Raw genomic sequence first — 25,080 nt, 5'->3', positions numbered from 1 at the left:
GAGCTCTGGCATTGAAGTGTGCAAGCCTTAAAGCCTTACAGTTACAAGACCCTTGCACCCCTAACCCTTTAGGAAAAAAACCCCAGGGGTGATCAAACTTGACAGCTTTAAGACTTGTGGACTTCAGCTCCCAGAATTCCTCCTCTCGCTCTTCATCTTGATGATGTGCGGAAGGGCGGGGAAGGGAGCTGGAATCAGTTCTAAACGGCACTGTAGATTTGTGGAACCTCTTCTATAGAACCCACCCCTTCCCCATGGTCATGTGATCAAAATTTGGTTGCTTGGCACCTGACTCATATTTATGATGATTGCAGTATCCTGGGGTCATGTGTCCAACTTTTGCAGCCTTCTGTCAATGGGAAAGCCAGATTCACTAACAGCCTTGTTACTAACCTAACAAGTGCCATGATTCACTTAATAACAGGTTGTAAAATGGGTGTTTCTTACATCCCCTATTCCCCACCAACAGATCCCAGGCCCAATGTTGTTCCATGGCTGCAAATTGTTAGTCAAATGGCTCAACGGGTAGCCAAACCTGTCTTTCAAAGCATGTGCTTAAACAGATCCATTCCCAGCACATCCTATATTAAGGAGAGTGATCGGTGCTGATTCCACCAGCAGATGAAAGGGGAGGCAAAGCCAGGAAATTCCAACAGTTTCCTTAACTTGTTCTGATTGGAAACAATAAAGACACATCCATGCACCAATCTTGTTTCTGGGGCACAATAAGATGCATCAGAGCAGTGGCATTGAAACTCATATTGTGTTTCCCCGAAAATAAGACAGGGTCTTATTTTCTTTTGACCCCCCCCCCTCCAAATAAGCACTTGGCCTTACTATTTTTGAGGTGCAGGAGGTGGCAAGCGTGATGACCTCATGACTGCTGCTGTGTTGCAATATTTTCTGGGAGGGCTTATTTTAGTGCATGCACTCAAAAGCCTGATTGGGCTTATTATCTGGGGAGGTCTTATTTTCAGGGAAACAGGCTAGTTTTCTTCTAGTTTTAAGAGTGGTGGATTGTCCTTTGACACAGCAATAAGCTTGCACCCAAAATAGGACTAGGATAAACCTGGGCAAAACTACAAGTGAAAAAGAAAGGAAAAAAGAGGCAGCAGAAAGGAGGGGGAAGAGAAAGAAAAAAATTGAAAATGAAGAGGGTGGTAATAGAAAGTTATTTAAATCTGGTGGAGAAAGTACTCGCCCTATGAGTTGGATAAGGTAAGCATCGCAATGGGTGAAAACAAGACTATACAGGTACTCCCCGACTTACAATCATTTGTTTAGTGACCGTTTGACATTACAGTGGCATTGAAAAAAGTGACTTATGACCATTTTTCACATTTACGACCACTGTAGCACCCTTCTGGTCACGTGATCAAAATTCGGACACTTGGCAACTGGCATGTATTTATGTCAGTTGCAGTGTCCCCTGGTCATGTGATCACCTTTTGTGACAGTCTAACACAGGGGTGTCCAAACTTGGCAACTTTAAGACTTGAGTTGAAGTCCACAAGTCTTAAAGTTGCCAAGTTTGGACACCCCTGGTCTAACAAGTAAAGTCAATGGAGAAGCTTGAATCTGGCTTCCTGCGAAGTGAATCTGGAACTGTGAAGTGAGTAACTGTGTTACTCACTTTAAAATTGCAACGATTCACTTAACAACTGCAACAAGAAATGGAAGCAAAATTCACTTAACAAACGTCTCCCTAAGCACCGAACTTTTGGGGCTCAATTGTGGGCCTAAGTGGAGGACTACCTCTACTGTAAAGCAGTATTCCTTTAAGACATGTGGACTTTAACTCCCAGAATTCCCTAGCATGGGGAATTCACTGCTTCCCTAGCATGAGGAATTCTGGGAGTCTGGGAATCTCTGCTTTATTTGAAGGAAAGAACCGGCCACAGTGCAAAACCTTCCTTAAAACGATCACCGAGAAACCTGGAGGCGACGGCGATGGCTTGCTACGCCTGCCACGACGGACGCCACTCTCCTCTGAGTTTCCAGCTAACCTGGTGCTCCGCAGGGAAAGCCCAAGCGTGCTTCCTCCGGTCTCGAGGGGGGGCAAGAAGGCGGGGCGGGCAATGGGGGGGGGGAGATGGAGGATTCCTTTGCTGCTACTGCAGCAGGAGGAGGAGCCGCTGGCCAATCTTCCGTGGCTGAGGCGCACACGCGTACACAGCGCCCCAGGTTGCCCCGCTTCCTAGCCGCTTGCCCGCCGGCAGGGCGCTTGGGGAGCTTTGGTCGGTGGCGAAGCAGGAAGGAAGCCCCGCTTGCCTAGCCGGGCGCCTTGGCTTATGGCGCTGCAGCCGAATGTCTGGGACGGTAAGTTTCCCTCGGCGCTCCCTTCTTCCCAAAGGTGGCCGCGGTGCACCGGGATCCGCCGCCGCCGATCGGCAATACGAGGAAGGCGAAGTTTCTCCTGCCTGGGTTGGCAAGAGGCAGCTTCCTCCAAATGACGTTTTTAAAGGCAGAGACAGGCGCTCATTCATTCTCGGCAGGTCCGGGCAGCCGCCTCGGGTGCCTTCCTTTTGGAATGGGAGCTTGCCGAAGGCAGCTGCACGGAGGGCAACGGACCAAACTTCGCGGCCGGAAAGGAGAGCGCCCGCTCGGAGTCCTCGTGGCAGCGGCCGAGGAGCTGGGTTTGCACCGCGGGAGCTGGCAGGGCAGCCGAGTTTGGAGCTGGGGAAGCGCAGGAGGCGACTTTCAAAAAGATTCTCGTAAGACCAGACAAGGCTGATGACCCTGTCTGGCTTTTGTTTGGGGCAGGGCTCTTGCTCGGAGCCCTTGCACGTGCGGCGTGTCTGTAGATGCCTTTCCCCGCTTTGGTGGAACCGAGGGTTGAAAAGAGCCAAAGGTGTGGTTGTGTTTCCAAGGGTTTGCCCTGCACAGAAAGGAAAGCAATGCTTTTGCCCTGCGTTAAAGGACGCCCGCCGCACTGTGCACAAAGTGACAGGGGTCAGCTGTTCCCTTCGGAATCCTTGTGATGCCTCTGATGAGTAAGAGATAAGTCTTCCCCCCCCCCTCTCCCCAAGCCTTCTTACAAAGCCAAAGAAACGGGGCTTAAATGATGATCTTTCCCGGGCGTCCTGAGCTTTTCAAGCCAGATTTTCATTAGATGCCCGAATTGAAAAATGGAGAGGAAATGCTACTAAACGCTCTACAGCTAGAAACTGTGGTGGGAACTGGGAACTGTAGAAACAACCACTTTTTCCTCTACTTCAAACTCGGCAAACTTGAAAGCTTTTTTTTTTCCTGAGTATTTCTGGAATGCAGCATTTACAGTCTTTGTTTGGTTTCTTACCTGTGTGTTGCACAATTATTTTAAAGTTGCCAATTTCCTTAATGCTTGCTGTGTTTAAAATACATTCTAAACTGTCTTTTCATTTTAGCTGAACCCTATGACCATTTTTAAAACTATCTTTAATAGGCCTCTTCACTGACTCATGTCCATATAATTTTGGGTTGATGGTTTCCCCTTTCTTGAACATCTCTGACATCAAATGCTTCAGAGGGAAAATCTTATTGAAGACATTCATTTCTCACTTCATGCCATAAAGCTTAAAGATATACAGAAGCAAGCAAAGAAGCTTGCTAAATACTTCACTAAATGAATCAATATTAATTAAATTATGGCAAAATAAGCTAATACAAATATTGAAATGTAATAATTTTTGTTGACTGATTTGCAAATCTGCCCTAAATTTGACGTAATTAAGTTTTTTTTTTCGGGCAGTTGCCAGAAATCTGAATTATTAGTATTTTGCCTACCAAACTGGACCTTTTCCATTTGCAGTTTATAAACTAGAGCAAAGCTTTTTTGGAATAGTGTTTCTCTACCTCAGTAACATGCTGGCTAGGGAATTCTGGGAGTTGAAGTCTATACAGTCCATATAGCTCGAAGTTGCCAAGGTTGTGAAACACTGTGCTACAGGCTTCATAAAGCTAATTTTCTGCCTGCTTGTGACTGCTAAAATAGTACAAGGTATCAAACACCTGACAGGTGACAGAGCATGGTTTGTGTGGGCTCCTTGTAAAAATTTTAGTCACATGCTACAATTTCATTTTTCTCATTCTGACATTTCATCTCAGTGAATTTTAAGAACAGTAAAGTAGACGCATTTATACCTGCTTCCAGTTTTATCTTTTACCGGTGGGGATGACCCAGCCAAATTTTAGCCCATTTTAGTTCCACTGATTTATTGGGTATAAATTTCTCCCACTGAAGTAAATGGAACTGATTTTGTTCATTAGTTTGAATTCTTCGTCTTTAGAATTTAGCTGTTTGATTCTGAGGATTAATTGATCCACTAAAATAGGTCTAACATATACTGTATAAGGCCCCATGTGTGGTTTATGGTTCTTGACCAATTATTTTTATTATGTTTTTTTATCAATTTTATATTTGTGTTGTTCCATGTTTTTATGCTTTTATGATGCTAACTGCCAGGAGCCTTTGTGGAAGTATTCAAAACCAACACATAAATTGCAACCATTCACATTCCTTCCAGAAACCCAGTAATCTCTTTGTGCATGAAATTGTCCCTCTTTCGTTGTAGCTGTTGGGTACCCCAAAATAAAAAGTTGGGCACCAAAATATGTGTGGCCCTAATCACTAATCACGGAATCACTAATTTATTTATAGTGACTAAAGCCCAAGCCATTTTTGCTGATATGCTATAACCGTGAATTACGCCATATGGTCTGTCATTTTGTAGCCGCTCTTATATTTCATGGATATTTCTTACGACAAGGCTATATGGGTCTTGAATGAAATCTCCTGGGATTTTTTGAGAGGGCTAGGGGGGATCTCCTTTAGCATGCCTAGGAAAGCTCTATAAAAATGAATGCATCTGTGCATATCCTGTTGATTTTCCATTCCCATGTTAGTTAAAGCACCAGCTGATCAGAGCAAATAGTAATATTATTGATCCAGGCAACGAAGAATTAACACACTGAGCTGCCAGTCTAATATTCAGCATTTTCTCTACACCTCCAAACCTAATATATGTGTACTTACCTCCCAAGCTGTTCTCTTTTAGAAAAAGAAGATTGTGCACAGCATTGAAAAAAAGTTAATTAACTAACTAAATTAGAAGCAGAAGATAAAAGAAAACCTAAATAAATCTGGCCAGCATGAGTCTCATTCACCAAGATCTCTCTCCCCATACCTTTTTAGCCTTGCCAAGCGATGTTTTCAACACCTCTGCATTCTGTCTCTTGCATCACCTTTTGTTATTTTGATTTGTCATGTCCCTCTTTGAGAAGATTGTATTAACTGTATCATTGGTGTTCCCTTCCCTTTCAACCCATTCCCTCTTCCTTCATATATTTGTTTACCATTTGTTCCTCATTCATTCTTTCGGTATGGCCGGATCATGTCAGCCTTCTTCTTTTATACTGGTCACTCAGTTTGGTTCCTTATCCACATTTCTCAAGCACTCCTTCATTCTTGATCTGAATTCTTCTTGTTTTATCAGACACATTTCCCTTAGTAACCTGTTCAACGAAAGATAAAGTTTTCTCCTTTCTAGTCATGCCCAACTCTAGGGGGCAGTGCTCATCTCCATTTCTTAGCCAAGGGAACCGGCCGTTGTCTGAAAACCTTTCCGTGGTTACGTGAGCATGGCTGTATGCTGGGGAGCACAGGACACTGTTACCTTCCCATCAAAGTGGTACCTATTTATGTACTCACAGTTGCATGCTTTCGAACTGCTAGGTGGGCAGGAGCTGGGGCAAGAAACAGAGGCTCACCTTGTGACGTGGCACTCGGATCTCAAACCTGGGGTGGCAGATTTCCAACTGACAAGCTCAGAGTCTTTAACCACTGAGCCATTGGGCCCACCCCACCCCCTATTTTCATGTTTCTCCTTAAGTACTCAAATCTCATTTTCATATAATGAAGCCAATAGAAGCCCACTATTATACACGCCCGGTTCTTAGCTGATTGAATTTAATAAAGTTTATGGAAGAATTTAATAACTAAATTTATGGGGGGGGGAGGAGTTGTATAGCATCTAAAAATCAATTTTTAAATGGGATAGAAAATAGTGATGAATAGAAGGCAGAACAGTAATTATAAATAGAAAGGGAACAATTAATTCAACCACACCGTAGAAGTATGGGCTGAAAGCAGTAGAAGGACAGATGTCCTGGCTGGTTATAGCTGGAAATAGGAGACCTTGGATTAGCCAGACCTTGATCTCAAATGATGCATTGATTCTTTAGTAGGCTAGCTAGGTTTTCATCATATTGTCTGCAATTAAAATAATTTTACATTTCATGTTTAACATCTTCTAGATCCAATCCTGTATTCCTGTGCTTATGGAGTATTGGTGCTCCATATTTGGAAGAAAACAGATGTGGTGTATTAATTTCTCTCTCTAAGATTGTTGCCCCAGAGACTCTATACCCGGGATGGGGAACCTATGGCACCTTCGCCATCCCGAGTATAGAGTGGAGCCATTTGTCAGAGCAACTGAGGCGTTGCCCTGTCAGCTGGCCAGTGCACATGCACGCACTGGCCAGCATGTGCACTGGTCAGCTGAGTTCAACCTTTTTTAAAGCCACTTTTTGCCCTCCCCAGGCTCCAGAGGTTTTATAGGAGCCTGGCGAGGGCAAAAACAGCTTCCCCCGCCCCCCGACATCCTCTGGAGGCTTCAGGAGCTTCCCTGAAGTCTCCGGAGCGCAAAACACGGGCAAACCGAAAGTTCAGGAACGGACTTCCAGTTTGCTCATAGGGCCGGTTTAAGCCCTCCGGAACCTTCAGGGGCCTTCCGGAGGCTCCAGAGGACGAAAAACGACCCAACGGACAAACCGGAAGTAGGGCTGAAGGTCCCTGAAGGCTCTGGAGGACTGAAAACGACCCTACGAGCAAACCAGAATTGACTTCCAGTTTGCTCGTAGGGTTGTTTTTCATCCTCCGGAGCCTTCAGGGAAGCCTCCTGAAGGTCCCTGAAGGCTCCGGAGGACTAAAAACGGCCCTTGGCTCTGCAGTTCCTCTCCTTCTTAAGAACTATTTGGATTCTTTTTGTGTATGACCAAACATGCACAATAAAAAATAAGAATATACTGTAGTAGTATTAAGTGTGCATACAATTCATTTTATATAAAATAGAAAGGAATTTCTGTTTCATCAGGACCTGTGGATATCTCAGGATTAATTAATTCAATTAATTAAAATAATTAAAAATCTAAAGTTGCTTTTAAAGCCTAACATAGTTTGTACTGTATGACCTTGTGGGAGATAGTACTGTAAATTTCATAAAATATGAAGAGAACTCTATCATGGTAGTTTGTGTGTCATAGACATTTGTTGGATTTTAATATGATATTATTGAAGTAGGATAATATGGCAACCATCTGGAAACTGTTAAAGTAATTAAGAATTTGACTATTGGCTACAATGAGATGTGTGCATTGTAAATGGAGATTCCAGAAATACTGCATTGCATCTGCTTAATAGAAATATCTTCAAATCATCATGTTAATTATGAGAGAACAGTCTCTAGAGGTAATCTCTGCCTTAATTTTAACAAGTCTTGAAAGCTTATATGGAATTTTCTAATTGATGACAAGATGATCCTAGTAATTAAAGATCAGATAGTGTTATTTCAATCTGGAATGTAGTAATGGAGAAGAAATATCTGAAATGGAATTTAATGAATTTATATCATGGGGGTTTAAAAAGAGAAATGTAAAAATGTTTGGATATCCCATGGTTGGGCCACTCTGGCGTCTTAATCAGATAACCTAGAAACACTTAGAGGCTGTGGTGTCTGTATAGCAATAACATCATCGCAATGAAGATCAACCTGGTCTCATTCATCACCAGAGATAATTGTGAGCTTGGATCCTTCTGAGGCCAAAATGGTACTCCTCTTGTACAGGAGTGAAAGATAGCATGGCCTTGAAGGAATGTCAGTGTTTGCAGAAGGTGCTATAGATCTACTTAAAATAGAACTCCACTGTAACCCAAAATAGTCTAAAAAGCCCCTCTTATCATACTTATCAGCCCTAAATTAAGAAGGAATGTTGGGAAGAATAGAATGGAAAGCCCTGTATGTGTCAATGTGGTAGAAACCCTAAACTCGCCTATTTCACTTTGCAAGTTTTTTGCAGGCTAATTGGTTGCTAATTTAACAATTATCATTATTTATATAGTTGGAGGAATTGAAATGCCACTAGTTGTTCTTGCAAAAAAAACCTTATATAAATAGATTGCTACAGATTGAGAGAAGAATTACAACTAAAAGAAAAGGCTATGACACGCCATTTCTTCATGGACCAGGTGACATTTTTAGTTAAAACTCATATCACTGTATGATATTAAGGAAATTACTATATTTGTGAACCATAACTCATATCTGCCACACAGAATACCTTAACCAACTTCATAGGGTGCTAATTACAAATATTATAAAGTAATTTCTTTGAGCCATTTTCTTATTCTATTCCAATATTGTTTAGCCTTTGGGCATAACCACCACATGGTAATATGTTCCTTGATTTTGCCTACATTTTCAACAGCCGGTGATAAGCTCGGATACATTTTAGCCAGTCTCACTGGTGGGAGATGCCATCTATAGAACATTTTATGCATATTTTCCTTGTAGGCTACTGCCATTGTCAATTTATAATTTTCATTCCAATTTTTTTCCCATTTTTCCAAATCAATACTTTAGTCAAAATTTTTGGCCCAAGTTATCATAGTTTCTTTAACTACCTCTTCCTCCATTCTGTAATTCAATAAGTAGTTATATAAAGGCTGAAGTACGTTATTCATTAAGAATACATTTGACAATATGATTCTTATGCCAGTACTTAATCCCTTATGATTTTATAAATTCTACCAATTCTCTGTGTGGTGTTTTTAATATTTCGGGTGCATAAAATCATCATGTGATAGTACCACTTTATACTGCACTGGTAAGACCCCACTTGGAATTCTGAGTCCAGTTTTGGCTACTACGATACGAAAAAGATGCTGAGAGTCTAGACAGAGTGCAAAGAAGAGAAAAAAGATTATTAAGATGAATGATTGTGGAAACTAGGTATGTCTAATCTAATGAAGATAAGGACTAACGATGACATGATAGCAATCTTCCAATACTTGAGAGGCTGTCACAGAGAGGAGGGAGTCAACATTTTCTCCAAACTACTCAAGGGCAGGACAAGAAGTAATGGGAGGAAAATTATTAAAGAGAGATCCAACCTAGAATTAGGGAGAAATTTCCTAACAGTGAGAAAAATTAATCAGTACAACAGTCTGTCTCCAGAAGTTGTGAGTGCTCCTTCACTGGAGGTTTTCAAGAAGAGGTTGGAATGGTATAGCACCTCCTGGTTGAGCAGGGTGCTTGGACTAGAAGACCTCCAAGGTCCCTTCCAAACCTGCTTATGTTCTATCTTCAATCACTGAAAAAATAGAAGAAGTTTTGGTAATACATCATTAGACAGTATTGTTAGGTAAGGCTCCCCGTTAGGAGAGCGAGTGTGCAGAGAAGCCTAATGAGAGTGGTGTGGAAGAACACACACAAACCAGCATACAGGGACACTGAATAGTAAAAGTAATAGTATTTTACGTATGTGGAAAATAGAGGTATTCAGAGTTCAATTTACACACGGTTCAGTCAGTCAGTTATCAATGTTCTCAGTTAAAAGAGTGATCCATCAAACACAGTCAAGTATCATATAATCAGTTCAGCACACAAAGTCGCTAACAGTAGCAAAACTCACAGTAACTCACGATACATCTACAAGCATCCACGATCAGCATCTAACAAACAGAGAGCTAACAGTCATTCTGACTCCATCTTATGGCTGCTTGAGGTAACAGGAAGCAATCCCATTACAGCAGTACTTAAAGAAACAGTACTACTCTCATGGCTTATATATTGGTGACCCAACCGTTAGCTTACATTCCTAACAAGTATTCCATTATTTATTTGTTAGTTCATTTCTCTAATTTATAGATTCATCCATCTCACGGTGATTTTGAGCGGCACACAGAATTAAAATGCAACAAAAAACTAAATAAACAAAGCAATTACAAATAACCATTAAAGTACAATGAAACAGCTAAAATTACAATAAAGTAAAAAAACACAGGAGAGTGCATTCTAAACTTATAAACAATATAATCATTTTGCAGGTTCTGTACTTCCATGGAGTCCCCTGGCCAGCGACAAAACCAAATTTAAGGGCCTTCTAGAAGATTAACAGAGTAGGGACCACTCACACTCGGGGAGTGGGACAATGATGTTCTAAAGGGTGGTTGCCATTCAACATCATGTCAGCATTGCAATGACTAACACAACAGTGATCACAAAATAGATGCAAATGTTAAAAATATTTTTCATTTAATATGTAGCATGTTTGCATGCCCTGGCGCTAGAAGCAACAACTGCTGATCCACCTGTGGTGGGGGTGAATAACAATTGCTGTCAGGCGACTAGACAGGGACCTTGAAATGTTGGTTCATTTATTTTTCTGTTTCAGCTGTACATGATATTAGTCAGTAGGTTTGGTAGATTCCCCCCAATCAGTGCATATATATAAATTAATTCTAAAAAATGAGATAAGCATAAAAAAGCTAGAAAAAAAAATACATGCACAGGAAGTATTACAGTGGGCTTTTAGCGCAGCCTTATCTTTTCACCTCTGTGAACATCTTCAACAAATAGCTGGTGTTTCAAAATCTGGCAGATACCTGTTATTTATTTAGGTGCTTTCTTGAACTTCCAGATGTTAGCCTTCTGTATGTGTTAGATTCACATTATTTTAGCATTGTTGCCATATTTAGTTACCTAAAACAGGAACTGCTGTACTTCACAGGGTGAGCTCAGCTTCCCTCTGTTTTTTCACTGCAAATGGTATGCATCATAGTGAGTAATTCTTAGAATTGTTTTCCTTCCCTTACACTTTATCTCATATGTTTCTGTAACTTAAAGTTCATTATTTAAAGACGTGGGCAGAATTTGGAAAATCTGAAAGAAGAATTCACTCAGCTTTGTGCAGTCAGCTTCTGCAGCAGACACATACGACTATTTCATTTTTTAAAGAAATTTTTCTAATGAATGGATTGTAACAGAAATTTCATGATGTTCTGCTATTGTGTTTTTCTATCCTTGAATAAGGATGCAAAAATTGAATATCTTGTAAAGAGGAAAGGTCAACAAAATAGATTGGTAATTTTTTGTATTCCATAGAAAAGGGCTTTTTCTATATTTTGAGCCATTTACAGAAGAGATGAAAAACCACAATTTCAAGCCAGCCCATAATAACTATGCCAATGAATGAGACTAAGCTGAAATAGATTATATTTATATTTTACAGTACATTGGTAGCTCAGCTAACAATTTCAGATGTTGACTTTTCTTTTTTCTTTTCTTTTACTCTTCATCCATTATTCTTCATTCCCTTTTCTTTCATTGTATAGTAGAGCAAAATATGTTTTTGCTTCATCAACATATGGACCTATGATCAGTAGTATGGATCATCTTCAGAGCTTCTTAAATTTCCATTGTGGTTAGTTACATGGACATTCATAAACATATGTGCATATGCATGTTTCTTCTTTAACACATTTTTGCGAATGAAAAGAGCATTTTTATTCTAGTTGGCCTCCGTCATTTAGGAATCTAAAACTATAGTTTCAGTAATTAAAATTCAACAGGCTACAGTATAGCTTAATTGAAGGGTAAGAGGCTTTGGAGGTAGCGAAAGTAAGCAAGCATATTTTAAAAGAGTTTTATAAAATTCCTTAATTAAATAAAGTTGTACTGTGCAACATTCCTAATTATACCTGGGGAATTTCTTTGTGCCTAAAGAACATTTCTATGGAGAAATCATTTAAATGAAAGCAGGCATTTTCCACAGAGTGCATAGTATGCTAAGCAATAATTTACTTGAATTTAGAATGATGAAAGTAAAGGAAACAAAAAAAAATATTATGGCTTGCTCTAGCTACTATTTAGTTTAGGGTGTATATGACTGAGCTGAATGTTAATCAGTAGTTTCTTTATAGAGTATTTACTGTTATCCCAGTATATAGCACTCAAATGACCTTTTTGGGGGGGAGGTCAAAATTAGAATCAATTGCGATTTTGTACTACTTATTACATATAATACGTTTTACTGATAATTCCACATAGGTGTAGAAGAAACAAAGCCAGTTCTCCTGGGCCACCCGCTGTCCATTGTCCACCAATCATATCCAGTCAGTTTGTTTTGGGAACAATCTGTGCATTTCAGAGGTTTCCCAGTGTTTGACCTTGAGGTGTAGAAATTCTCTCAGGCCACAGACAGTGCTCTTGAATTCCTCAATTCCCTCCTAGCACCTCGTGTATTCCAATCACTCCTTTTTCCCCTCCCTAGTTTCTGTTGTCCAGTTGCAAGCAGAGGTATATGAGAAGTCAACCAGTCCTTGACTTATGATCACAATTGGGACCAGAATTTCAGCTGCTGGTCAGGGTTGCCACAGTTGTGTAGTGAATCATGTAGTTATTAAGCCAATCCGGCTTCCCTCATGGTCGGAAACTGACTGGAAAGGGAAAGATCACTAATGGCAATCATTTGACACTCAGAACACTATAACCATCATAACCATACTTGTCGGTTGCCAAATGCTTGAATTTTGATCACGTAATCATAGTTATAAGCGAGAGAACCGTTTGTAAGTCACATTTTTCAAACTTTCTTAGAATTCACAGCCATCATGATGTTCATCTAAGTTGGGAAGACTGCTTTAAGGGAATTGTGTAAAACCTTTAGTCATGGAGTTTGTATAGTGTATCACTTCTTTAAAATAATATACAGTAGAACTTTTAGAATGTAAAAGAATCCAAAACTATGCATTTAGGTCCAATGAAGACATTTGTGAAATTAATAGGTTTCACTCATAATGGCAACAATAAAAGATTGGTCAATATGTTTCAAATGGGGTAGACTTGCCAATCACTAGCAAACTCTGCTGACTCAGTCTATCCTTGGCATTATTTACATCTTTAAATTTTATATTGTACAGCGCCCAGAATCGCTTTGGGATATATTTTTAGTTTATTTTACATTCCATCAGGAACAACAAAAATGTTGTTGTCTAATCTATTACATGGCACGGCTGAGAGAAGGAAGGGGCGTGGGAATACTACTGAATTCTGAATGCTGGTCTGAAGTTATTGAAATAAAAAATAGATTGAATTTTTAAAAAAGAGAAATGACTTACAATCAATAGATCTCAGGTTCTTAAAAAGAACATATTACTATAAAAAAATAAAATAAATATTAGGGCCAATAAGACATAGCTTCAAAATCTGGATATTTACCCAGTGTTTATCTTTTTCTACAGAAATGTATATTCCATACTATTGTTTTAACAAAGGGTCACACACAGTGTTAAGAGATATTACATAATGGACATATTTATTTTTCTATATGAATATTTGCAAATCATGTCCTTTTAAAAAGAGACATATCTTAATTTTTTTTTAAATCAAAAGCCGTAAATGTAAAAAAAAATATCTCATTTTAAATTCATTGATTTTAATCCATTTCAAGTTATAATCTGGTTCTGTATGTGTGCAAATATAGATTTACTGTTCATTACTGACTTGTCAGCTCCGGTTATTTTAGTTCATAGTGAAATTGACTTCCTGTTCTGAGAATGATACCCATGTTTCGTTAAATGCTTGTTTGATTCATGCAAAAAGTGTTTCTCCAGCAGTGACGTGTGGTGAGGTTTATGACTGGTGAGGCTGGTGACGTCATCAAACCGCGTGGTTGCTCCGATCGCACGGGCGCAACCCAAACGGAGAAGTTTCTCTTCTCAGAAATGTCAGAAAGGCCGCAGCTCCACTGAGAAGACATTTCTGAGAAGAGAAACCTCTCCTTTCTCCTTCTTCTCCCCCCCCCCTTCTAGCACTGATGATGTTACCTAGGCATTTTTTGCATCGGGCGAGCCCAGGATCCTTGCAAGGGGAATGGGACCACGTGTGCAGGTGGCTCCTCAGCGCACAGCCTCAGATTAGCACAGCCTCGATCCCCTTCCCCTGCACATGTGGTCCCACTCCCCTCCTTCCTAAGCCAACATGAAGGGGACCGCGGCTGCGCTGATCTGAGGCTGGCATTGAGGAGCCGCCTGCACACGTGGTCCCATTCCCCTTGCAAGGATCCCGGACTCGCCCGATGCAAAAAATGGCGAGATCGGCACACTTGGGGCTGCTGCTGAGATGTCCAGGGAGCCTCTCGCAGCCACTTTCACGGCTTTCCGGAATATATATTTTTTATTTTCACGATAGAGTGGTGAGGCTCTGCCTCCCCTGCCTCCCCTGACTGCACATCACTGTTCTCCAGATACCCAATCATTTCTGCATATTTTCTTTTTAAAAAATTTCCACTGTACTAACAGTTCAAGGGATATGAAGGGAGGGAATACTCACTTCCTAAAGATATGAAACTTATCTTTACAGTGAAATTTTGTTTTGCATATTCTAATTTTTATTGCTTAAGGCCAAAAGATTGAGGTTTTTATTTAAAAATAGCTTGAATGCTACACTTGGAATGCCCTGAAATGTCCAAGAATACTTTAGCACCTATTTAACTAAACTGTTCCATTTTTTTCAGGGGAAATCTTTTGCCCCCAAAGCCCTAAAGCCTGAATGGGAAGAAAAAAATTTCAATATTGCTGCTACGTCCACTTTCCAAACCCTTGAAAGCAGTAGCAAAATGACTTCATCCATAGTCCTCTTCACCTGAAGCACTGAGACGTTCAGTTTATTCTTTTAGCTACCCAACAGAATAGAGAACATATTCAGCCAGTGATCTCCCCTTCACTGATTCTGCTATAAATAAGAATCCTGCCTCCAGATACTTTCCGATGATAGCCTCGTCCAGAGCGCATTGTAGTAATCCAAACGGGAGGTGACCAGGGCATGAGTGACCAAGCAGAGAGCTTCCCTATCCAGGAAGTTGAGCAAAGGCCCTCTAACCACAACTACTATAAGTGGGCTCAGTTGCCAAATATACACAACCATGTGGGGTCACACAGGAGCAGAGCTTCCTCTGGCACTGCAAAGGCTCCCAGGTAGAAATATGCTGGGTGAAGGGAATGACAAGAGAGAGGGGAAGATAAAAAGGAGAAGGGAGAAATGGGAAATATAGAAGTGACATGTGGGACACAATCTAGTTACTTGTATTTAAACTGTGTTTTTATTTTTGGATAATAGTTTGAAATGTAGAGAATTCCATGTCATGAAAAAGAAGAGCTCTGTTATATATGCTCTGGCTTTATAATAGCTTTATAATAGCTATCATGATTTGACATACAAACTTGCTAAATTACAGCTGGTGTAACTGTAGTCAATGACATGGGTGCATATTTGTGTGCTCTGACAAAGAGCTGCCGTTTGGAACACAAGCCCTCAATCTTTTTATAATTGTGTTGTACTTTGATCTGCTGGACTGTAACTCCCATAATCACCAGCCTAAACACGAAGTGTTTAACCTAAGTAAAGCAGCCCCTAAGTGAAATGCAATTGTGCCTATGAACTTACTCTAGCTTTTCTTTGCTTTAGACTTGCAAAGATCCTAAATGCAAAAATTCATTGCAAAGTTAATGATCCATGTTATTTAGTGAATGGTCACTAAATAAGACAGTCACTGAATGAGAACTATCTGTAATGGAAGCAGCAGTAGCTTTTTTAAAAAAAGAAATTGCTGTTTGTATTTTTTGAATTAATGCGTACAGGAAGCATCAACTCTTATGTCTAACTAAATGTCTATGGAGATTCCCAGTGCTCCAGCTCATGGTTGTCCCAAAGGTGCTTTTTAAGGAACAACTGGACTTTCTTCTTTTTCTTTGAAGATGTTTCACTTCTCATCCAAAAAAGCTTCATCAACTCTGTTGCTGGTCAAAAGTTCCAGAAGCTAAGAGAGCAAATGACATTATAGACAACACCACATTGTTAGGCAGACTGTGTAATTTGCATCATGACATGACTGACCCAGATCACAGAATTGGCACCATATCACCAATAACATGATACATGTGGTAGAAACATTCATGATATAATAATGTGTAACACCTGCTTATCCCGATTGTATAGATTTGTATGACAAAGTAAAATGTATAAAAGATTACCCCATCAGCTTTACTCCACAGTTTGTACAATAAATGTGCATGCTGTTATTTCCTGCAAAACAGCAACAGCTTTTTGTCATGTCCTTTTCACAGACATACAATCATAGAATTTATATATGACACATGGATCCTAGAAAACAGTTGGGATGGGTGTTAGCAAACTCTTCTCTGTTCCTTACTTATGATAAACTGTCTGTGGGGAAAAGCATATAAGTAACTCTTGAGGAGCAAGCAAAGCTGACATAATCTTGTGACTAACGGAGAACAGGTGTATGTGAAGGTGCCCCATAATGGGAGATATTGGAACTTGGGAAACAAGCTTGGGGGGGGGAGGACATTATTAACATGAATTCTGTGCTCTTTCTTTACAGTTTGGTTACAAGTCCAGGATTGTTCAGTCCACCTGTAGAAAGGAGAACAAAATGAACCACCCAGCCCAATACAGAAGGTGCAGAGGGCAGTGGAAATGAAGCAAGAGGGCTTGAAAATGTCTGTGTGCAGTGATTTTGTGGAGCACATCTGGAAGCCTGGCTCCTGCAAAAACTGTTTCTGTCCCAGAAGTTTTCACCAACTGCAGGCACCATCCCTTAATCAGCAAGGCTGCAGTGAAGCCTTGCAGGATTTGAATGGAATTGGAGCCAAAGTTGAGAATACGCCTTGGGAGGATGAGAGTCTAATTTCCTTGTCTTACTCGAAGCCAACTATTGCTGTTAAACCAACTATGATAACCTCGGATGCTGCTGGTGTGTGGGTGGATGGAAACTTGAATACAGATGTCTCACAGGTAAATGATTAATAAGGGGTGTGGTGTATTTTACAAGGTTGCTTCCGTTGTAAAAATCTGTAATTGCCTGGGAGCAATCTTTGTATTTGTTATGGCAGGACTTGCAGAAATGGATTCTTTCAATTTCTTGAGCAGGCAGCGAGAAATTCACCAACCAGTGCCCCCCCCCCATTTTAACAAAGTGGGAGAATTTTCAAACATTTATGATATTAGTGAGCAAGATGTTTTCAGTTTAAAAGCCAACAGAAGTGCTCAGATACTTCTTGGTACAAAAGGACTTTATCTGTTGCACTTTGATTCTTTGATTCTCCAATCCAGTTGAGTTCACACAACTGCACTCACCAGTCCAAAGCAGCTTCTAATTGCCCAGGCTTGGCTTCCAACCATCTGAACTAAATTCATCTGAGATTCAAATATTTTCCAGCTGGGTCCAGATCCTTAGCCAATCACAATGCCAATTGTCCTATTCCCAACATTCTTTATAATACACGAATAGAATTCAATTTGGAAAAATACCTCCATAAAGAGAAGTGTTGATTGACACAATCAGCTCATCTCAATTTTCCACCCTTTTGCTGGCTAATGATGTAAGTTTAAATTTCCTTGGACCGAAATATGAGAATGGCAGGCAAAGCAACATGAAATGATTTTTTTTTTAAAAAATACCCCATTACTACTGGAAATAGGAAGATCTCATGCAAAAGGACCGAGATGTACAATTTTTCAGACTCAGACTATCTCACCTGATGGTTGCAAAATAACTAAATATTTAAATCATTTTGCAATCTCACCTCAGAATCTGTATGAAAAAAACAAAATCTGTGAACAGTATCATTTTAGCATTTGCAGGTCTCTCCAAAAGAGTTTCTCCCAAACTTGTGGGTATTTAATGAACTTGCAAAATTTGGGCATTTGATGAGCAAGTGTATGCTATTAGATTAGCATTGAGCCTAGTACCCTACGGTACCTGCCATGTCACCTATCAGTCTAGATTTCAGCAGGACTTCTTCCTGTAGGCAACTGTATTTTTGGAGTGAATGTTTGAGCCTCCTAGATAGAGAAGCTTGAGAAATCAGCTCTCTCTGAACTTCAGTATGAATTGACCAGATTTTGTACTAAGGTGCAGGTTGAAATTTTGTTTTATTGACATTTTATTGGCATTATTCATAAAATGCTAATCTACAGTTTACCATTATGTCTGTATTATGTCAGTTTACCCATTATGAATGTAGTCAGTGTAATGTTTATTTACATATGCACCCCAGATTTTTCTGTTTTAGTTTAGCTGAAATGGTTTTGCTCAAGCATTTGACGGTTCCATGCTATACGATTATCTCATTTTATAACTTTTAAATTTTAAAAAAGTTATAGCTCACCTTTTCAGAAAGCTGGTTTCCAAATTAGTTAACGGCAAATATTTTAAAACAGTCAATTTTAAACATGCAGCATTAATTAGACAGTGTCAGGAAAGTGTTTCTTATGTTATTAAAATATTGGAATTGGATTGAGAAGATCCAGGTTGAAAAACCAACACATTTAAAAGAACAAAACCTCTCTCGAAAACCAAGCCAGTATATCTTTCAGCCTGGACTCTGTAATAAATGTGTAGACGGAGGAAATCATAAAGAAGGAATCATGTATGTCATTTTCAGCTCCTTAGAAGAATAGCAATGGATAAAAATGTCAAGTATGTTTCATATATATATGTATGTATGTATGTATGTATGTATGTATGTGTGTGTGTTACAACCCCTGGTATGCCTAATTATATATATATGTTGTATTTGTACTGATAAATAAATAAAGGGAGACTAGTATAGATCTATTTCGAACTAATTAGCTCTCATCAGCTATCCATACCAGGCATACCAGGGGTTGTAACACAAATACATACGTACGTACATACATACATACATACATACATACATACATACATACATACATACATACATATATATATATATATATATATATATATGACAAAACTAGCAATAAAACTATCGCTATCACTCCTTTACCCTGATAAAAACAGAATGATCTAAACCAATACACAGAATCATTTTAAAAAACTCTATAACTAATAATCATCTTAATACAACTTTCTGAGCAACCATTCATCTAGTTGGCAGTTTCAATTTTTGTCCAAAGGCATTCTTGAAAGTAAAAGTGATGCTGGAATCTGACACTCTTAATGAAAATATTTTTAAATGTTAAAAGTCATGTAGGGAAAGAAAGATATTGTGCAGGGGAACTGCATTGGAAGTCTGTAACCTTTCTTATTCAGCCCAATGTCTCTGTTTTCTTCTAAGCTGCCAAGGAGTATATGGGAGTATATGGATATATTTGTTTGTTTATCAAATTTCTATACCTCTCATATCACCTGTGTGACTCCGGGTGATTTTCAAACCATACACTCAAAGGTAGAATTTAAAAAGAATGAAAACAAAGTTAAGGAAATTTTTAAAAATTTAAAAGCAGACAGAGCACTCTCCAAGCCCACTCTCCTTGGGTTTAACAATTGGCAATAGCAAATACTGTATCCCCTCCCTACAGTTGATCCATTAAACTATGCTAAAGTTGCCAACATTACTAAGAGGATGGATCATGGAGCTACCAGTATCTACAGTAGACAGATTATGAACATTATTAAAAAAATTTCTTTTCAGTAAAATTCAGTAGAACTTAAATGTGCCAATCTTTAGTTTTAGCATACCCAATAAATCTGCATACAAAAGGAAAGTATAGTAAATCTGTAAGGTGATATAAATTGCTAGTAATTTGATTCATTTTATTTATTGTTTTACAGTAAAACAAAATTGCAAAATAAGATCATAATCCCATTGATTCCAAAGGAGAGTTCATCCACATCCTTAAAAATTGTTCAACATTTTTTAAATCATTATATTTTGGGGGAAGATGGGTACAGCCAAATTGAGTCGTATACAAAGTATTTTGTAATCTTTTATTTATTTATAAAATTTGTATGCCGTTCATCTCATAGTATGAGGTGAAATATAAACCCCTATCCCCATCTTGGAGAAATGCCTATCTTGATACATTTCATTTTTGATCAATGCAGGGCAACGAGATGAAAAGGAAACCCCAGACCATTCCAGAAGATCGTCCTTTATTCCTTGGCACATCTGGATCTGAAAAGGCAGAAAGAAATATCTCACACAGTAAAGAGGTAGGTGTCCATGGGGACAGCTCAAAGCACCCAGTAAGAGGAACACAGTCATGCTGATTTGGAGTCTCAATTTCATTTCCTTGTCACTTCTGAGAGAAATACTCTTCCATCCACCCAAAGGGAGCAGCAACATCACTGATGTGTTTGATTTCTCTGAGCAAAAGAAGTGGAGGTTGGGCATACTTTCCCTTTAGTGTAAATTATAAAATCTTTGAGAAACCCACCACCAGTGTAGCATGGCCTGATAATGAAAATTATTTTTCAAAATTGCAGGGCCAGGATTCCATGGCCGGTGCCTCCAGGATAACAAATTTCGGTGAAGATAAAAGAAAGGTCTTGAACTCATTCTCCAACTTCCATGTGCATGATTCTGTGTATAACCCCTTAAACCCAGAAAGGGACTTACTGGCATGTCCACCAGTACCTGTGCTAAAAACCAGCAGTTCTTTCGATTTGTCCCAAGGAAGTCCTTACTGTCCTCTGGTCAGAACCTCAGACCAAATTGAAAACAAGCCTACAGATAGCAGAGGTAATCCCAGAGAACCACAGCCTTCCTTTCAAGGTAAGAGCCAAAATGAACCCATCTATGCCGAGAGTTCAAAGAGGAAAAAGATGCAGCATAATAACACTAAGATGTTGAAGAGCGGCGTCTTGACTATTAGCCCAAGTCAGAATCAACATGATGGGATGAAGAACCTCCATTTGAACTGCGAGAGGAATTTTCAGGATCCTGGTTCACAAAGAGCAGCAACTATTACTATAATGGCCCCACAAACAGAAAATGACCATCGAGCGTTCTTTCTTAGCAGCCCAGACTCAGCAGTTGGGGTACAGTGGCCATGTGGTAGCCCCACTATCAGCCCAGATATGGAGAAATCATCCTCTTTCTTTCAGCCTAGGGAGTTGCCACAAGAAAGATGTGATATGAATTCCAGAGGCAAAAGTCCAGAGACTGAGTCTCCAAGGTCCAGCAAGAATATGATTGATAGGAGTCCTGCTATTCCTCCAAAGATGTCCAAAGGAAGCCCTCCTAGACTTGAAGAGTCTCTTCCACAATCAGTCAATTCTTCCATTAAAGCCAGTTCTTCCATTGCTGAAACCTGGGATACCAGCATGCTAAGGAGTGAGACAGATGGCACTGGGGTTGGGCCTTTGTCGCCCTTGTGTTCCCAGATGAACAGCATTTCCCCAGATGAATCCAGCAGAAGTCCTTTGCCCTCAGGTTCTGAGAGGAGACCAAAATACTACCAGTCCTCCTGGCATAGGCCATGTAGGATTGAGGAAGAAGAGGAGGAAGAGCAAAGAAATACAGTGGAAATGGAGAATGAAATAACTATTTCTCCAAGTTTTTCTGCTCAGATAAAACCATGCCCTATTCAAGGAGTTGAGTCCGGAGAAATGAATCAGTCAACGATCTTTGCTTTTGATGAGTCTGGACCTGAGGAAGTTATAAGTCCTCGGCTGCCTCCAAAGAAACCACCCAGGTAAACATTTTTTTAAGTTGCTTATAAATGATCAAAGCTAGGTAGATAGGATAAATGATGTAATTCAGGATGTTCCAGTGATGATTCTCTATTTCCCCTACTCCTGCTTTCCAGTGGAAACATTTGGGTGTTTCCTAGGATATAACCTTTGCGTGTATGTATATGTGTTCTTAAGCAGCAGACTTCTATTTTGTAATTATTTCTAGTTGAACCAGGGTTTCAGAAAACCATTAGCTGCAACTTAATGGAAATGAAATTTTGCTAATGTGTTTTTAAATAATTTCTGTATTTCAAGCATGTTGAAATCTAATTTTTTCTCGTGTCTGAGACTTTTTTTAAAACTATAAGCTGATAGACAAAAATAGCATTTCAGATGATTGAGCAGTGAATCAGTCATTTTTTCTGGAATTAGTCTCTTTTCAAGTGCAAACAAAAGCACATTGCTGGTCAGAGGAAAACAGATGTGCTTGAATTTCTCACTCTTCTGACAAGAACTTCATTGTGTTGCTCTGAGTAAGTTCATCCTGCTGAATGACTATCTGTAATGACCAAGAAGAAATTGTAAGGAAAGATCTATGACTATTTATTTGGAAAATCAGAAATTAATTATTATGAAGTATTTTTTCCAAGAGAAAAATGAAAATTGAAGGGAGGGGTGAGTTAGAGAAGGCTCCAGGCTAGGTTTTTCAGATGTGTAGAACTAAAACCCCAGTTAGCATCCATGTTGATTAAGAATGATGGAAAGTGTAACGCAGTGAAAGGAGGAAGTGGGGAGAGGGCACTAAATTAGGGAAAGCAAAACTATTGAAATGTGGGCCTCTTATTTGGTACTCTTTGCTTTTCTATGGGTAATTTCCTAAATTTCTGCACATTCCTGAGTGAGTAAAAGCCAAATCATTAGGCTTTTCCCTTTGTCTGATATATCAAGGCAGAGAATAGAGTACAGGTTCAGTCACTAAGACTGAGTAATGAATGTTAACATGAGTAACAGCACCTTGCTTATGCTATATGGGTGAAAATACAGTGAAACTATTTTTACTTACTTTGACCCAGACAGTGAAAGAGGTGGTCCTTGTATAACAACCCCTTGTTTGGTGATTGTTCAAACTTATGATGGGAGTGGACAAGTGGTAGTTACAACTGGTACTCATACTTATGGCCATCACTGCATCCTGTGGTCACATGACAATGATTTGTGATCCTCCCTGGCAGCTTTCAACAAGCAAAGTCAATGGGGAAGCTGGCAGGGAGTTAGCCCAACGTGAGATCAATTAGGGTGGCCTCATCCATCTTACTACTGTTACTATTCTAACATAATATTGTAATAAGATTATTACCTGTATCACATCAGTTTTTCTAAATGATTTGTTGACTTGGTTTAGTATTACATATGAATTCAATAAACAAGGGCTTGGGAAATAACTTTGTTATACGTTGCTGCCTTTGAAAACATCTGGAACATCCAGAAATGAAGGAATTTTCATTTCATAAGATGGTGCCTCCGACTTGAGAGAGTTGTAATAGTTTCTAGTATTTTTTTTCAACTTCAGTTAAACTTTAATGACCTAGGTCAGTGGCCAATGAAAATGCATCAGGATCAAAGGTTTATGACTCTTTGTCATTAAACATTAGTTTCAGAGTTGACTTCTTGTTGAAGGAATTAAAACTGATCCCATTAGCAGGGTGTTGGCCCATCTGTAATCTAAGAATATAGATTTGAGACATCTTAGAGAAAACACTTTTCCATGATTTTACTCATGGGGGAAAAAGATGGCCCTGCTTCAGATGTTGGCTTGTGAATAGATAGAAGGGACTCATTAAATTAGCCCCATTATGTGTCTCAGGAAAGCTGCTTGGCTGTTTATCTCAAAATTCAATTCAGGGAATGCTTAAATAAAATGGAATTAAAGTTTCTATTTTTAGAGGCTGTGTGACTTCATTTTTAAACTCTTGCGCAGAGTGGCAGAAGGAATGAACAGTTCTTTGTTTCAGTCAATAGTCAGCGATCAATTAACCTCACAAAACATAATCATCCTTTATCTGTTATGTAGAAGGAAAATGGATCTTTGTGTATCATTCAAATGTGCTGCAGGCAAGTCTGGAAAAGAAGAATAGAGTTGACAGGAAAATGTAGTAATGTTTAGCACTTAAAGCCAGAACCCTTTTTGAAGAGGGAAACGCAGAACGGCCATATAAAATCACATCGCTTAGGAGGATGGAGAGAGGCAGGGAGCAGCTTGTAACTTACGTAAAACTCCTGTTCCAATTAGCCTTGCCAGTAGGGCCAGTTGTGAAGGTTGATGGAACATCTGGAGGCATAAAGCTCTGTTAGAAGCCACAATCCCATTAAAATGACATCTCGCTCATTGTCTCATCACAAAGATAATGCAATTACATAATTTGCAGCTGGCACATCTGTGGCTGACACAAATTGCATGAGTGCATCATTTGGGCAATGATGTCACGAAGTGTTTGCTGTCATTTGCCCGCCAGGATACCTATGTCTGGAATAATTGCCTATAATGCAGACTTGTTCTTCATCAAAATTAGGATGGAGAAAAAGTCTTAGGAATCAAATTGTGCTGATATCTTAATCTTAAGGATATTGAACATTAAGGCTGCAATGTATGAAAATAAATGAATAGAACTTGCTTACTATTTCACACACATATGGACACAGAATATACACGATTGTTTTGTGCATCTTTTCCTTGTGTATATTCTAATCATCAGTCATTTTTCTGTATTTTGAAGAAAGCTATTTCAGATGTCCTAAGGGTGTTTTTTCAAGAGGCAACTGGACTTCCTCGTTTTTCTTAGAAACTTTCTGCTTCTCATCAAGAAGCTTCTTCGACTCTGACTGGAGGGTGGGGAATGGGAGGATTTATATTCCTTGCAAATCCTTCCATTTCCCAATATCCTGTCAGAGCTGAATAAGCTTCTTGGATGAAAAGCGGAACATCTTCAGAGAAAAACAAGGCAGTCCAGTGGCCTCTTGAAAAAGCACCTTTGGGACAAGCATGACTTGGATGATTGGGAATCTCCATAGACACTATTCCAGATGTTATCTGCCTCCTCGTTATATCTACATGTTTTTACTTTTTGAAAAGATGTTTCATTTTTGCAAAAGGAAGCGCTACCATTCAATTAAACATGGAACCTCCCCCTTCAATTGTAATTAGGGGACTTTGGTTTCCATTTTTAAGTGAAGCAGTTTAATGTGCCAATGAGAACCTACCTTTCTTTTGATCATTCACAAGTTCTGGAACAGTGTCCTTGACTCCCTAACTAAATGCATGATGTAGAGAAAGTGGAATTAAATATTTGCACATTCAGATTTTTTAAAAATATAAACCTCTGTGGAAACTGGACAGAACTCATTTGTGACTAAATAGAGGTAGACCTTGACTTATGACCAATCGCTTAGTGACAGTTTTAAGTTTTGACGATGCCCCCCCTCTCCCAAAAGCTACTTACAACCCAGTTCTGAAGTTCT

General features: G+C 39.4%; 1 protein-coding gene across 2 annotated transcripts in view; it reads left to right on the top strand.

The window, feature by feature from the left end:
* The first annotated feature begins 2,163 nt into the window (after positions 1–2,163).
* The window catches only part of PRAG1 (PEAK1 related, kinase-activating pseudokinase 1), a 37,566-nt gene continuing 14,649 nt past the window's right edge, over positions 2,164–25,080 (top strand). The window contains exons 1-4 of one of the 2 annotated variants that reach the window (XM_081940689.1): positions 2,164–2,319; positions 16,501–16,913; positions 19,993–20,100; positions 20,374–21,584. In XM_081940689.1, the coding sequence (XP_081796815.1) occupies positions 16,596–16,913; positions 19,993–20,100; positions 20,374–21,584 (1,637 nt within the window). In that variant the 5' untranslated portion in view covers positions 2,164–2,319; positions 16,501–16,595. Of the gene's footprint in view, positions 2,320–16,290; positions 16,400–16,500; positions 16,914–19,992; positions 20,101–20,373; positions 21,585–25,080 lie in introns of those variants that run through there. The other variant, XM_081940690.1, reaches the window with a different exon arrangement.

Source organism: Natrix helvetica, assembly GCF_964273705.1.
Source record: "Natrix helvetica genome assembly, chromosome: 2".
Classification (NCBI taxonomy): domain Eukaryota; kingdom Metazoa; phylum Chordata; class Lepidosauria; order Squamata; family Natricidae; genus Natrix; species Natrix helvetica.
Note: the sequence above shows the minus strand (reverse complement) of the source record. Positions and strands in the feature narration are given on the sequence as shown.